We start from the raw sequence: 17146 nt of genomic DNA on the forward strand, positions 1-17146 counted from the left end.
AGAGGGCAGCATTTTACTATGTCAGGCTCATAAAAGAATTAGCCCTGCTTAGACTGTCAATGTTTCTTGTAATTACTCCCAGTATATTTGTTGCTTGCTTATGAATTAACTTGCATTTATGGAACTAAATCATTCCAATCATTTAATTACACCTGAGGAGCTGAACTATAATTGCTTGCTTCCAACTAGGATCTGATATGGCTTGAGCAGTATTAATTTGGTGTTTACTTTTCTGAGTGCTAAAAGCATTAAAATGATTGTGCAATGGGATTACATTTTACTAATTGCTGGCATTCATTAGCTGGGCAAATGATGAGGAAGAGTGACTGTATATTGCAAAGGGATAAAATTATGGTTTTAAATAGTATATTACTAAGCACATTAAGGCCTATAAGACATGTTTTGAAATACTCCAGAGGTTATTAAAGACTGTATTTTCTACATGTCTTGCTATATGAATCTCTTATTAAAAGACTGCAATTATTATTAACCTTTTTGGGCAATATGTAGGGAAATGGCTTCATTGACTGGAACATATTTCTTTGATATTAATAACGTCCTATATTTTCAGCTAATCCAAAAGTAAATGAGGAGAACTTAGAAAAAAATTGCCAACTCCAGATCAACATATTTAGAGAAAATTGGAAAAGGAGACGCTTACTGCAGCTTTATTTGAGGAGTTTTTAAAGAACGCAGAGTTCTAGCTGTGAGGTAAATCTAATTTTATTCTCTTCAAAAGGATGTAAAAAAAACTTGCATAGCTTTTGTTATGTTTATTAAGAAATCAAAAGCAAGAGAGAAACACCAGTAATTCCCCAAGTTAATGGTAATCTTTGTTTTTTTTTAAAAAATTAGAGTAGTATTCTTAAATTACTCTTACATGTATAAAATGTTAATATGAAAATATACATTGTAAATGCAAATCAATAAATATTAATTTTTATTGAATGTTATGACAGTAAAAAATGATTTTTGTTAAATTGTGAAGTTGTAGTTGGAAAAAAATTGAGTTATATAAATAAATTGTTTCTAGATGCTTAATCTGAGTTATGTTTACTAAAAATATGTGAGGGGAAGAATTTTTTGCTGAGGAAAAAAAGGTTTAATTTCACTTGTTGAAATACATAGTTAATTGTTCCAATATAAATGTTTTAGAAAACCGTTTATCCTATAAATTCCTGTTAAACAAATATAAGTTTTAGGTGTATTCTGATATATTGTTTTAAGTTTATTTATTCAGAGTTGACTTTATTTTAGCTTCAAATCTTTGAGCAAAAATCAGAGACATTGCCAGAGCAAACAAGAATAGAAGTACAAATGGAGAACTGGTCAAAAGGTAAGGACTTTTAAGGTATTAATACCAAACCCCAGGTGTTGTGCTAGTTCAAGGCACTGAATGAAATGTGTTTGTTTTAACCAATATGTTAGTCAGAGGCAAGCAAGCACACATGCGTGCTCTCTCTCTCTCACTCTCTCTCTCTCTCCCCCCTCTTGCTTTCTCTCTCTCCCTCTCTCTCTCTCTGTCTCTCTCTCTCTCTCACACACACACACACACACTCACACACACAGAATGGGGCACACACAGAGAGCACACACTCTGCAAAAGAGACAGAAAGACACAGAAAGCAATACACACAGAAAAGGCCATGCACACACATACAGAGAAAGAGATATACAGAGAAGAAGAGCTACTTACAGAAAGAGGAAAATATACACAGGAAGAGAGAAAAAACACACATACACACAGTGATAGAAAAGACTGAGAATGACTGGGAGAGAGATGCATGCAGAGAGGTACCTGCAGAGAAAGAAACACAAGTAAAGAGACACAGACACAGGAAGGGAAAGGCTTAGCTCAAAGAAAGAGACAGACACACATTAAGGTGCACACACACAGACAGACAGAGACGCATATGTGTAAATACAGAAAGAGACACGCACCAAGACTCACAGAGAAAGGGAGATACCAGCAGAAGAGAAACACAGTGAGAAGAGGCAGAGAATTATGGTGAGAGATAGATAGGAAACAAAGAGACAGAGATAGAGGCATAGGCATTTAAACATACATGCTCAGGAACACATGGTGAAAGAGACTAGAAGATATGTGCACAAGAAGAAAGAAACACACATGGAGAGATCATGAACACAGAGAAACACATGGAGACGCATACAGATACAGAGCCGCATGTAGAGACATGTGCACACGGAAAGATACACCTGAAAAGAGGTGGAGGCAGAGGGGCCAGAGAGACTCAGCAACAGAGTGGTGGAGAGAGACTGAGAGAGAGAGAAGTGAACGCAAAGTCAGAGCCACAGAGATGCATAGGGACAGGCACAGGCAGAAGGAGAGAAAGGTCAGAGACAGAAACAGAGTTTGCAGAACAGATAAACTGAGAGATGGCCTGAAAAAAAGAAGTATATGAGTAGGTAGGGCAGTAGAGATTCTCTATCTGTAGAGCAAGAGAGAGAGACCTGTGAAGAGAGAGGTTTAAAATAATACTCGCTTTAAAAAAAAAAATATGTATGCAAAGAAGAACTGGGGTGTAGGCCAGAAGTATGGAGGATGAGAGGATTCACCAGAGACAGAGTTGGGAGCAGAACAGGCAGATCTACTGAAATACACTGTTGAGGGGAGCAGCAGGTGCAACAAGAGCGGTATGCTGTTAGTTCCCTGACTGGGGCTCGAGCTCAGACCACAGTGATTATAGTGTGATAGTGCTGAGACAGCCCCTACACCACCAGGGAGGTTCCTAAAATAATACTAGCTTTTTACTTGAGATCTCTTACAGTAAAATGTTACAAATCTAGAATCTTTGGGAAATGAGTCATTCTGAATATAGTATTACATATAGGTGAAGATTTGTACCTTTGTACATCATTTTTATTTCCTCTAAATTAAAAAATATGATTATTAGGTAAGCAGTCCACATTTCTCTGTTTTTGGATTCCTCTATCCCAAACCGGGTTCTTTTTTCACCAAATATCATCCATACTATTATCTTTTTTCAGGTTAAAGACATCCGATACTGTTCTATTAAATAAGACCATAGTTACACATTCTTCTGAGGTGTAAGAAGATGCTGTGCTTTTTGAGTATAACTTTTTCTGCTTTCTACATTCATTGTTTATTTTTACACTGTTAAAAGTTTTCTTGCAGTTTATGCCTGATACTAGCAACCCTTTTATTTGTGTTACATGCAGCAACCCCTTTACTTTGCTGCATGTTACAGAGTTTAGAAGCCAGGTAACTGAATTGAGTGTAAAGTTATAGCAAGTAATAGCTGAGTATGATAGTTAAAGGTTTTCATGTAAAGTTAATAGTTTTAGTGAGTGGACTTTGTAACACTTGAGGTTGGTACACTATAAGTAAAAAGGATGTATCAGTATGAAACTGGGAACTAACATGTTTTAGCCATTTTTATTCATTTATGCAAATAAGCAAGCAAACATTCTCCCGATGAAGAACTCAAGCAGTTTTACTTGATTTATGTACAAAATAAGAAAAGAGGAAGTAAATACTGAGGCCTGTGTAGCTTATGTTCCCTATTCAGAGGTCACATTGTAGTAAAAGTCCTGTCGTTCAAATTACAGACAAAAGGACCTTTAAGGAACCAAAAGACTTGTTTTTAATATATGTAAAGAACTAGAGGCTATAGAGGAACTACTTCTCATAAATGTAGAATAACCAGGAAAGATGTTAAGGAAGGGGGTTGCTGAAGCTCCTGGACACTTATGGAAAGGAAGGTTTCGGGGCTAAAGACATAGATGTATAAATAGTTTGCAGGAGGCACAGATTGTAATAAACGTGACTGAAACATCATTAAGAAAATTTGCATTTTACAGGCAAGTTTTTGACATTGGAAATAGAAATTAGACATTCTTTTATATAAGGGCCTATTAATGAACTATTATTAAGAAATAAAACTGAGTTTTGTAATAACTGATATGTTTAAACAGTCAAATCTCAAATGGCCATCCTTTTGTTATCAAGGTTCATGGAATTCATCATAAGGCACAAATTTTTTCCAAGTTCGTTTTACACTAATGTTTGTAGTCTATTCTCAAATAGTTATTTAATATTGCTTTCTTTATTTTTTAAACAATTGAGCTACTTTAATCAGCTAAATCATATAGATATGCCTATACCATTTTATAAATATAAGAAGTGCTGAACTGCCTGTTTGTTTCCTAGCACTGTTGTAAAACACTGCTGAAATATTTGGAGTCAAAGATTTGATTAAGTGTGTAATGTAACAGATACAATGATTTACATTATTCTTTGTTTTTGTCATTCTAGATAGTTTGGAAAATGCAAAGTTGAGATTGGTAGGTAGGAAAGGTGAAGACATTCTATGAACAGTGTCAGAATTTCTTTAAATAGCTTAAAAAACAACCCTGAATGAGTCAAATTTTTAAGTTGATGGAAGAAATATGCGAGTTAGCATGTGTTGCCCTGTTAGCATTCGTTACAACTTCTGCCTTCTTGTGAAGTAAATGATATTTTTTCCTTTGGTGAAAACCTTCTATTTTTCAGGGTAAGTTTCTCTTTTTGTAATGAAGAAAATGAATTGGTATAATCAAAGGACTTACTTAAAATCAACACACTGAAAGAAAGAATTGTTAATAGATTGGTTGTTCAGACTTTTTTAGCAGTTACCTATTATTTACTTAACTATGTAAGAAAAAAGGCATGGCGGTCAGAAATTTCTTAGCAGTGAGTATATATTGGGAAGTGTATGATAAATTTCTGAATATTTTTATATTAAATTTTGGTGGTTTTTATTAATCTAGTTGTTTCATCATATATGGTAGTCCATTAGAAATAGTTCACATTATTTATGAATAAATGCTTGTGCCATAAGTAGACACCTATAATAATACAGGTAAAAGTGAAGTCTAGATGCCAGTGAAATTTAGAATATTGTGAAACTTATTTAAATTTAGAACCTTTAGGGGTCAGTGTTCCCTAAGAAAGGTTAAAAAAGGTTATTGTGTCTACCCTAATTAAATATTGTCTACTATATTGTAAATATTTTACCAATTGAAAGTAAGAGGTGATTAGATTCACTCAGTTTGAGGAAGCTTTAGACAGAAACAGTTCAACTTTATGACTTTCTTTAACACTATTTTTAGGTTTATTATTTTAGGAAATTATATTTAAATGTATTTATACACAGTGTTATTTTTCTCTTATGTATTATCTCAATTTAGATCTGAACATGTCTTTAAACTATTTTTTCTTAAACTAAAAAAGTTGTCATGATTCTAATTCTTAGAACTTATTTGAAAGTTGAGGTGAAAAACCATTTCTAGCACTGCTTATGATAATAGAGTCCTTACATATTACAATATATTGGAGGTGAGCGAATATTTTAAGAATCTTATCTTGCTGAATTTAAGTAAATGCAACTGTCCTCTTTATTTTAGAATTGGAGTAGCAATAATATTTTGTCCCCCTGATTGTTCTGGTTTTCTACCCCAATAAAATAAAGAAGTAGAACTAAAATCTGGTAAAGCAACTGGTTCCCTAGTTTCTATTAAATCAGAATACTATTTATTTTTGCTTGGTATTTGGAACCTGTGTGCCACCATCAACCTTTTATTATTGATTTCATTTTGCTTTCTCTTCACAGAGTATACAATCTTTTTTACTCTTTGTTAATCTATTCTATAAATTAAATCTAAAACTATTGCATAATTTGCAAGCATTTTATCAGTGTAGACATCTATAGAAGCACTACAGAAAAACATTTATACTTTTAAATGTTTTTGGTCCGTGTGACTAAACCTTAATTATAGAATGTCATGTCATTTCATAAACTGTTTTATGTTTAAAGCAGAGAGTAAAGAAATGGCAAGTTACATAGGATTAACATCCATTTCTACCAGTAAGATAGCTGGTAGGGGAAAAAATGATTCCCACATATTTTGATCAGACACTCCTTGAAATTCAAGATTTTGAAAATATACAGATAATTAATCATTGTGTTAAATTACAGGACTTCAATTGAGTAATTGGCTTCTTCGGAAGAAATTGCATGGCTTCCCAAATAAGTAATGCAGTGTGTTTTTGTTTGTTAGAGCAGAACATAAATTGTACTGGAGAACCAATGCATTTAAAATTTCAATAAAATTTTATAGTGGGAAAAAAAACAAGTTTAGGAGCTCGATGGACCTGGGTTTCAAGTTTTTAATCTTTTACTTATCATCTACCTGGACTTGGGTGCAAGCTTCATACTTTTTTTTTTTTTTAAGCTGAGTTTTCTTTTGTATAGAATAGGTTGATAGCGTGATAATTCCTTTAGTACTGATCTGAAGATTTAGGGATTGTATATGTAATAGACCTGTTGTAATACCTGAAACAGGAAATTAATATCTATTCACATAGCGAGTAGTTATTTTCACTAATGGCATGGTGGTAATAGTTTTTATAGGTGCTTACAAAAAAATATTGTTGACATTTCATGGGGCCTAAGTAAATAGTGGTGGTGGTTGTCATTGTTATTCCATCCAGCTATGAAAGTTAAGGCTATAAAAAAATTTCAAAATTACTTTGAAACATATATTACAGTATTGAACAGTATTTCTTAATTTTATAAGTCTATTCTCTTCAAATACAATGTTTATAGTATCACTGGTAATTTGATTTTCCAAAGTGTAGTGTACGTTATTATACTTGATCAAATATTATATAAAATCAATACTTATTTTGGGTAAAAATCTTAATTTTGTTTGTATTGAAAACCTAATTGTAATAAAAATCTTCAGACTAGTGTCATCACACAGTGTGCCCTTTCCTTTTGGCAAGGTTGAATTGGATTTAAGAATGCATTTTTTATTTTCCATATGTCATAGAGGGGTTAAAGAAGAACATGTCTGAGGTCTGATTAAATTTACTATTTATCTCCATAGGCCTTAACTTAATAGAGTCCTGGTAGCTTCTTACATATAACTATCATCTAGAATATTTGAGAGAGTGTTTATAGAACTACTGGCAGCTGGCCAACAAGGATTGATTCATTTCCAGAGGAAATGCTAAGGCTAACTCTTAAAGAATGATTGAAGTTATACTATTTTATTTAAAAAAAATTCTCTTATCTTAAATACATTTACTAAGATAAATTGGATTCTGGGTATTTTTAAGCTTGATATGAATGACCTCAGTAGAGAAACAGAATGAAAGAAATGTTTACAAGGGCAACTTAGTTTTCTAACTGGTTATAGCATTTGCTATGAACTGTATTTTGAGATTCATTATTTCAATATGAAGTAATTCACATTTGTGAATATATGCCATAAATTACATGTTTTACTTTTAATTTTTGGCAGTTTAAACAGACATTATTTGGTAAAGCAGTTTCAGGTTCACAGCAAAATTGAGCAGAAAGAAGAGAGTTTCCATTACACTCCTTACCCCTACACATATACAGTCTCCCCTACTATCAATGGCCCCCACTGTTGTTGTACATTTGCTGCAATTGATGAACCCACCCATTATTTCTCAATGAGGGAAATGTTTGTGAGATTGATAGGTGCCTTTATTTCTTTTATTTTTATGAAACTTAAAGATCAGTTTTATATCAGTTCATACTGTACTCTTCAAGCAGAATTCTTATTACCCCTTTGGTCCTTCACTTTATAAAAAATGATAATGACCAAAACACATAAGGATGAGAAATGGCACCTTTCTTTTTTATTAAGACCCCTTTCCCCACATTTCTGTACTATTGTTTTGATCCTCTCTTTGTCCAACTTGTCGCTGTATTCTTTGATTTAAGGAAGCGCATCTCTACTTTTAACCTGTAAGCTTTTAAAAATTTATTTATGGTCTTGAAAATATGAATATGTCATTTTGAAATTAAAATAGCATACGTAAATATATAAAAAGTTTTTTCTTCACTTTAAATTCTCCATCCTGAGGGTTCTAAGCTCTTAAGTAAAAAAATCCTCCTTCATTTATGGTTTTGGTTCTTTTGTGCCAGAACACTTCCTGAAACACATTTACAGTACAAATCTTAATATTATTATTTATTTAATTTTCCAGAAATTAAAATTACTGTTTATCATATTTAAGGTGACTATTGTGATCTCCATCGTGTGCTGTATTTGTCACCGTAGTGTGATTTCTGTAAAGTCCTCAGTCTACATTGGCATTTTGTTGAATTTGGAGATCTGGATTAATATACATTGGTGAGCAGACTGAATTTAAGGCCATTTACACAGTTCATCCAGGTTGAGTGGCTATTTGTAGAGTAGGACTTGATGTGCCTATATCTACTACATTTACATCCTGTTTTCAGTTATAAATAAACCTGATAATTGAATAAAAATTTGGGGGAGAATCACCAAGAACTCCAACTTTTAGTGTATATGGAACAATATTGTCTTTGGGAGAAGTTTCAGGTGCAGTTTTTCTTTGTGTTCTGCATTTTGTGTTTTATTTTGAGGAATATGAAAAAACAACAAATGAGGCTACAAAATTTTGAAATTGGTTGCATAGATTGTTTTGTAGTCTAAATGATTAAATTAAAAATATTCTAATCTATATTTTTTTGGGTAAAACTAGTAACCTTTCCCAAGTGGTAAGAGTGTGCCAATTAGATGAAGGTAAAAAGTAATTATTTTTGAAAATCCTGATTGGAATTTCATTTTTACTTTTCCGGTCTTCACATAACAAACCTTCTTTTAGTAGTTTAATGTCAGGATGCTAGTGGGTGAAGAGTTAAAAGTGATTAGTTCATATTGATAAAAAATAGGCATCAAATGTTAGATTTTGCTAATTAAATATTTTTAATTAAATTCTCCTTTTTCATACATTATCCCTGCCTGTATATTACATAATTTGATGAACTCTGAAACAGTAGTGTGCATTGATTTGAGCATTTTTAATATAAAAATATGAGCAAAATTAATCCAGAGTCCTTATTTCCTTCTTTAATATCTTGTTTTCTAAAATTTTTCCTTTTCTTTTCAAAAATTTCAGAATAATATGATTCCTAACAGTTTAGGATAGGTGGGATCATTTTGGCATTAGTTTTCTTGAACCAACAACATGTACTCAAGAAAATATGATAGGAAAGACCATAAAACGTAGTCCTAAGAATTTGGGCTTTGTGTATAAACTTCAGACTTGGAATATGGAATATTCTGCGTTCTTTCCACAAATTAATGTAAGTGTAAAGAGTTCAAATGTGAAAGAATTTGTATTTTAAGTAGGTTAGATGGGTTTTGAATCTTTATCAAAAAAAAAAAAAACAACTATTGGCAAAATTTGGAGTCACTGAAGCCTTTTACTCATTTGCTTTTAAGAATTTAAAGTTTAAAAAAGTAATGATTTCAGTTCAATAAATCTGATTGTTTCTTTCCAAAAATCCTCATTGCCTATATTTTATAATCAACCAATATAGAGTTTAAGACCAGGACAAGGCTGCATTATTCCAGGTAAGAAGAGCAAAGACAAAACAAAAAATTTTCATTAAAAAAGCAGTCCTTGATCTCCTGAGAATGCAGTAGAGAGACTGGCATCAGAGACTTCCTCTGCATTTTTAATAGGCCATTTGCTCTCTAAGATGTTCTATATTGGTCCTTTATTACCTTTTTCTTTTAAAGTCTCTGCACCTCCCCCAAGTCATTTGAAATGAACACATTATAAGAAAAAAACAAATTTACTTTTCTCAGGCTTTTATTGTCTCAGGTATTTAATGCCTGTTTTTTTAAGTTAAAACTTCTGACTCTAACAAGGAGCTGTATAGTATAACTGACTAACAAGGAACTGGTATAGTGTCACAGTTGATTAATGAAATGGGAGTCCCTACCTTTTCCTTTTATGCCTTTGTTTTTTTTTTTTTTTTTCTCCTGGAGAAACAAATGGCGAATTTGAATAAAATACACATCATTTGCATAGAAAGTTATGTAATGATTCCATATAGAGTATAATGATTTCCTAAAACCTTGTATTTAAAGTAACCTGAATTACAATGAGAGATAAACAGAATATTTACCCATCCCTTATGAGCTGCTGCTGATATGTAAATTTATTCTTCTACTTTGCACAAATATACTTTTGAGCTACTGCTTAAACACTTTGAGGTCCTTAGTCAAACAGTTTTAATGATGCCTCCAATATTATGAAAGTGTGACATTTGATGAATGTCTCATATAGTTTTGATATCTGGGCACATGTCAACAAAAAAAATTGAACATTGGTTTGTCATGCAACACCTAGATAATTTATAATTTTACTGTTTATATCCATCTTGACATTTTTTATCTGCCAAAGGCAGGTTTCATTTGGAATCTTAATCTGAGATTTATTTGGTGGATCTGGAAATCATAGCTAGGGTTCCCACAGGAAATGGTCCATCTACCAACAGATTAAATGGCAGTCCTGCAGTTGTTAGGGGAGCTCTGCATTTAACACACATGCATACTCATTCAGTCAGCACTGTGGAGAAAAATTAAAGTAGTAACCCAGGTTTAGGAACAATGTAGCTAAAAAGTCCCATATTTGCTGAATGACAAAGGGTTATATAGCAGCATTTCATTTTATTATTCGCGCTTGAATTTCTTGTTTGCTCTGTTGAGTCTGCTGACGAATACTAATAAATGCCTGCAACAATCCAGACGAGAGATGCCTGGCAACAAAGCTATGCGGTGGACCTCCCTGATCTTCTCCAGTTCACAACCTGACCTTTTGAAAAATTGGCTGGGCTAAGCTGCAGAATTTGGGTGTAATGGTTATTGTTAACTCCAGCTTTAGGATTTATTAATTTGTGTGATCAAGACTTACCTATACTTCAAAGTTTCAAAAGACCAAACACAATCATCCATCCATTAGAACTAACATTGTGTTTCAGTGATTTCCACTTAGTTATCTGACTGGTGATTCTTCTATTTTGTTTTCCAAATTTAAAAAATACTCTTAAATAAAATGAAAAGCATATATACCAAAAAGCTGTTTTTTCTCTTTACACTTATTTTTGCGAAGGTTCCCTTCCATACATGATTTACGAAATTGTTTAGTTCATGGATAGTTGGTATGTGTTCATACTTAACAAAAAAATGTATAATTATAAGACCCATTTTACTTGCAGTTGAGGACATTTATGATTTGCCTAGTTCATGCACTTTTAAAAATTACTTTATATAAATTTGTCTTATAACAAGGAAAATTGAGAAAGGCTGAAAATACTAGGAATACATAGTAGTCAAATAATTCATATCACTGGGGAAAAAAAGAATAAAGATTATTGTTTTGTCAGTCAAAATTTAGAATGATTTTCACGATAATTTCAGTGTAAATAATATTTGTGACTTTTTAAGAGTAACATAGGTTTTACAAAGCTTTAGATTACATTATTATACTGTATTCATGGCCTTCATATTGTGAAGGATGTTAAAATTTTGAAGCTGAAACATTATGCTAGAACATAGCACTTACACAGAAATCTGACCTTTTTCCCAACAGAATGAATATTGATGTGTTCATGACTATTTCATATTGGATGAAACAAACAAAAGCTTTTCAAATTTTGGTGTAGTACCATTTCTTTGAATTGTTATTTTTAATAATAAAACAACAAAATTCCAGTAATCTCCATTACTGGTCATAGGATAATTGAAACTTGGTATTGAACATGGTCATCGATTGTTTTAATCAAAAATTAAACAACCTCACCACTTCTTTTTGACATTTTTGTTTAGATATACAACCATGTACAGGAATGTAAGGAAGTAGTTTATTTTGAATATTTAATCTTGGCATCCAAATTATGTGATATTGATGTTCCATGATTTTCTAGCTTTATAAATCTTTGTAAAACTTTACTTCAATATCTTCAGTTTCATCTAGCTCTCTTAACCCCCCACCCCCCCGCATTTTTTTACTTTCTCTCTAAATACATATGACCTTATCTCTGCTTTCTAACATGGTAGCCACTGGCTATAAGTAGCCTTGAGCACTTGCAATGTGGTCAATGAGTATGCAGATCAATGAAAATGAAAGTTTTAGTTCTTTTTTTCCCTCTTATACCTTATCTCTGCTTTCTAACATGGTAGCCACTGGCTATAAGTAGCCTTGAGCACTTGCAATGTGGTCAATGAGTATGCAGATCAATGAAAATGAAAGTTTTAGTTCTTTTTTTCCCTCTTATGACTGTTCAAGCCAAAAACAACCCAAATAAATTAAAAAACTCCCAAGAGACTACATATTATGCAAGTAACACGTTTGCATTTTTTAAGCCAAGTACTCAAAAGTTACCTAATTTCCTGTGACTCCTAACTTAGACTCTCTGAAGGATAAGTGCCTGTGATCTACTATGATACTGCTTGTGTGTAATATCAGGTGCCAATATAGTGAGTGCTCAAATTATGTCAGAGAAACTTGTTATTTAAATTTGTTTTTCTGTCTTGCGATTCAATTTATAGAAATAGTATTAATTTTTTCTGTGAGATGGAATTTTCTTTCCTTGTCAGGGTTTCTAAATTTTGAAGGTCTTTTGATTCTGTAATTTCTTCATGTTGTATGGACTTTATTAAGCCATTATGTATTAATTTTTTATACATATTAACCTCATTAAACATTTTTCTTTAGTGTATGTGTCTTATATGAATTAGTATCTTATTTTCCATTTCCATGTCTGCTGATATATTAGTAAGAAATTTCCTAATTCATTTTGTTTATCTTATATTTTAGTAAGAAAATCTTTTGCTTTCACCAAGGCAGATTTTTGCAGATAATAGCAGCTAAAATTTATTGTGTATTCCGTCCTGACACTTTTTTAAGAGATTATATAATTTAATCCTCAAAGCAACATTCTGAGGTAGGTGCTATTATTATGTACTTTTTATTGATAGGGAAATTGATGAGAGGTTAAGCAATTTGCTAAAGGTCATACGGCTTTGTGATGGCACCAGAATCCAAACCCTGCAGTTTGTAGAGCATATGCACTGTGGTTCTGCTTGGAAGATCTAAATACGCCAGTGTTCTACTTGGAAGGTCTAAACTTTTGTCCTGTACACACTCATATTAGATGGGACCTCTGTGATACAGTAGAAGTTTCTAATGTCTTTTTTATTAGGTTTTGGGAAGAAAATAGCCTATCTGTGCACCTATGTGAAAAACTAACCCTCTCCCTCACAAAAAAACGGGGAAACAAATAGAAACATTTAGTAAAGAAAATAGTGTGTGTGTGTGTGTGTGTGTGTGTGTGTGTGTGTGTAGAGAGAGAGAGAAAAAGAGAGAGCGAGATCCTACATTTAACTTACTGAAGAAATTAGTGGAAATTATTAGGAGCCACTAATATTGTTTTTCTATTTATGTTGAAATTAATGTTTATTTAGAAATGCTGAAAGAAGATACCTTTTGTTTAATTTATCAGCCTGCTGTAGTATTTCATTATCACATCAAATTTACACTCATATAATAGTACAAGTCATTTTGATGTTCTTGGTACAATGTGTTCTTTTTATTACAACATTATGGTGATATATGTAAAAGAAAAAAGGAATATGAGGATTTTGCTATTTTATATTAAAAACATCAGATGCTACACTGTAAATAATAGCTTTATAAAAAAAGAAGTGGTGACCAATTCTGTTAGCAAGTGCCAGAGAACACATTAACCAGTTGCCTCCTTTGTGATTCATTTTAGATATGAATGTCTCTAAATGTTTACCTGTAAACATTTTTACCTGTATCTTAAGGAAGAAGAGGTTCATTTACTTGAATGTACTTGCCTATAGTACTTCTGTTCCCCCTTTTCTTTTCTGCCCCCTAAGCTCCCAGGTAGCTGGGATGTTGCTATTTTGAGTAACATCAGCAAGGATCCCTGGAGACAATTCTAGCTCAACCACTCTGAAGAAACAGCTCTGTAAACAGTATTGACCCCCCAGGGGACCATCAGATCCGTTTACACAGATACCAGTTGTCACAAACTATTTACAAAGCCAGACAGAACAGAATTTCCCAGCCTCTAAGAATCCAGATTTGATTCTAGCCACTTCCTCACTTTTGTGTAGTAGTTGTGAAATAACAGTTATTTTTGGCTATAAGTCATGATTTCTTGGGTAGCATCAAATTTAATTGAGTATATTATGCATTAATTAATGTGTAATTGTCCAGAGATTTGAGCTTATAGAGAATCCAAAAGCGTTCTTTCCTGGATAGGAAATGGCATAATACTGTTAAGTTTTCTAGTCTAAGAAATTGAGAATTTAATAGCAACCATAGCATTGAGATGGTTGGCAATAGTGATACTTCCAGAAGTAAAGGGAGAATTTATTATGTCATGAAAACGGCCCATTGGAAACAGCATGAAAATCACTAGAAAGATGCAGGGTTTTCAGAGCATATAATGCACCTCACCTAGGCATATAAAGATTAAAAAAAAAACTTTATTAAATCCATGCATTTTATGCAGGTGAATAAATTATCTCTAGCATTAGCAAAAAGTGACATTTAAGAAATACCTGCTCCTCCTTTACATCATTTTCAAATGGCCACAGGATAAAATTACAAGGCAATGATAGCGTTAAAGAATAATAGCAAAAATTGGGAAATATATTTAGTTTGAAATGGTCAAATTCTTGTACAGATAATACTCTCTGCTCTCAGAAAAGCGAATAAACAGAGATTGGTAGGCATCATTACAAATTTTCTTTAACTCTAAGAAAAAATTAGGCCATAGATTTATGAATTATGAAGAAGAGATTGATAATTCTATTTGGAGAAATGAATTTAAATAGTATTAATACTGTTGGGCATACTGATAGAACAGTTAACAATGTCTTTGATGAAACACTGCAGCAGATTACTAAAGAGGATTATAGAGTTTCCATTTCAAAGTATATGAGAGAGAGAAGAATCAATAATTTTACCATTTATTTTTAATGAAGTACCATTATTTTGCATCCTTGTTATTTTTTTGCATCATTTATTGTTAATTTTTGGCCATATCAGATAATAATTTCAGTTTTCAGCTTTTATCTGTCTAGAAAAAAGAGTTTGAATCAGAGTGAATGTTTTTCTTATAAACATTTATCTTTCAAATTGACTAGTGTGCAAAAAAAGACCCGTAGCTTCACTTTTTGTTACATTTAATTGACTTACATGTTTATATTTTGTTGTGAAATTTTTTCTTCAGTAATGGAGCAATATAAACAGCTTAGCTAAAATTTTTGGTAGTTTATCCATTATCACTTCATAAAGATCTTTCTCCTGGACTGCAGAGTTAAGGGGAAATAATTGAAAACTGAATTAAGATTCATTAAATTTCTCTTGATTGGAGAAGGTATTAACTCAGAAATTTAAGTTGAATTTTTAGTAAGTAAAGGAAATTGGGCAAAATGTAATATGACACATTATGTTTCAGAAAAATATTGTATGTGGAGGGAGGGAGGAAAGGTAGAAAGGAGGGAGAAAGAAAAAGAGAGAGGGAGGGAGGGAGGGAGGGATAGGTAGAAAATAATAAGGTATGTGTCTCAAGACTTTGCCATATATCCACAGAGACGATTGAGTAAAATCACCCCCTCACCCTCAGTTGGGAATTACTGAATAGGACAAATGTATTTTTTATTTAGATCATCAAAACACAATTTAGAAAAGTGAAATATAGTAAGTTTGTTTTAATCATAAATAGAACTTTGCTTTTCTAAAAGAAATTTCAGAGAATGAAAAGACAAGTCATTAAGAGGCAGAGCATATTTGTAATCACATTATCTTACTTAAAAATTGTTTTCAAAAAAGGTTTTTCAACATTTAATAACGATAGAACAAGCCACCCAATAAAAAATTGGGAAAATATTTTGACATATACTTTGCCAGAGATAATTATTAGTGGAAATTAAGTCCATGGAAAGATGCTTACTATCATTATTCACTAGGAAAATACTAATTAAAACTACAATGATCTGTAAATACTAACAAATTGGAAGCCAAAATAAAAGACAGCATACCAAGTGTTGACAAATAGATACAACTGGAACCATCATACACTGGTGATAGGATTGTAAATTGCTATAACCTCTAAGAAAACATTTGCAAGTTTCTTAAAATGTTCAATACATTTAGCCCTTAACAAGGTGGGTGTTAGGTGCCCTGACAACCTCCCCACCAAATCAAAAATCCATATATAGCTTTTGAATCCCCAAAGAAGTAGCTGCAGCATCCATTGGTATGTGTCGGGGATTGGTTTCAGGACCAACCTTTGACATCCTTGCTTGATTGAATTCATGAATGCAGAACCCACTTCGGTGTCTAAGTGCTCTTGCAAAGTTCAGACCCATGTGTTCAAAGATTAACTGTACTCAGCAGAATAATCCAGCCTTTCCGTCCCTTGTTATTGACCCAAGAGAAGTGCAAATATATTTATCTAAAAAGACTAATGAATACTGTTCATAACAATTTTATTTATAGTAACAAAAACTCCAAAACAAAATCACAACAATGGTTAAATACAGGAATGGATCTCAAAATAAGTGTGCTGGTGAAAACAGCCAGAGGAAAAAGGAAATATGATTTAATTCATTTATATTATGTTATAAAAAATGAACTAACCTATAGTGACAGAAAACATCTCAGTGGTTCCTTGTAGAGGACTAGAAGGAAAGATTAAAATGGAGTAAAACAGACTTCTGTAGGTGATAGATATATTTATCATCTTGATTATATTGATGATTTTGCAGTTGCGTGCATAGGTCATAAACCTAATTTGTACACTTCATGTGTAGTTTATTATATGACAATTATATGTCATGAGATAAAGCTTTTTTTTTAAGTAAAATAAAGCCAGTGTGGTAAAACATTAGCATTTGAGGAATCTCAGTGAAGAGTCTATATGAATTCTTTATATTATATTTGCAACTTTTTTATAAGGCTGGAATTATTTCAAAATAAAGTAAAAAGAAATGACTTATCTACCATCAATTCTTGTCAGCTGTTTCTTTTGGCTTGTCTTCTCTAGTGTATTTATGCAGTCAATAAAGTCTTTTGCATTTGACTCTTCTTTCTCTGTTCTACCATTTTGGGAATGACTTTATTCTTCTCAAAGCTGACACTTTAACTAGATTCTTTGATTTCCCCCTCCTTTATCAGTCTAGTTCATCAGCCTATTTCCACATGTGCTATGTCTTGGATTTTGTCTTTACA

The 17146-nt window shown here is 32.4% G+C and overlaps 1 protein-coding gene across 8 annotated transcripts in view; it reads left to right on the forward strand.

The window, feature by feature from the left end:
• The window catches only part of MIPOL1 (mirror-image polydactyly 1), a 285448-nt gene that overhangs the window by 58021 nt on the left and 210281 nt on the right, over positions 1 to 17146 (forward strand). For 6 of the 8 annotated variants that reach the window (XM_054689935.1, XM_054689928.1, XM_054689917.1 and 3 more), the window contains 2 exons: positions 572 to 711; positions 1258 to 1336. The exons of the other annotated variants lie outside the window; for them this stretch is intronic. In XM_054689935.1, coding sequence (XP_054545910.1) covers positions 1318 to 1336 — 19 coding nt within the window. In that variant the 5' untranslated portion in view covers positions 572 to 711; positions 1258 to 1317. The remainder of the gene's footprint in view (positions 1 to 571; positions 712 to 1257; positions 1337 to 17146) is intronic. 8 annotated transcript variants of the gene reach the window in all.

Source organism: Talpa occidentalis, unplaced genomic scaffold (genome assembly GCF_014898055.3).
Source record: "Talpa occidentalis isolate TD23 unplaced genomic scaffold, MPIMG_talOcc4v2.1 talOcc4.11, whole genome shotgun sequence".
Taxonomy (NCBI): Eukaryota; Metazoa; Chordata; class Mammalia; order Eulipotyphla; family Talpidae; genus Talpa; species Talpa occidentalis.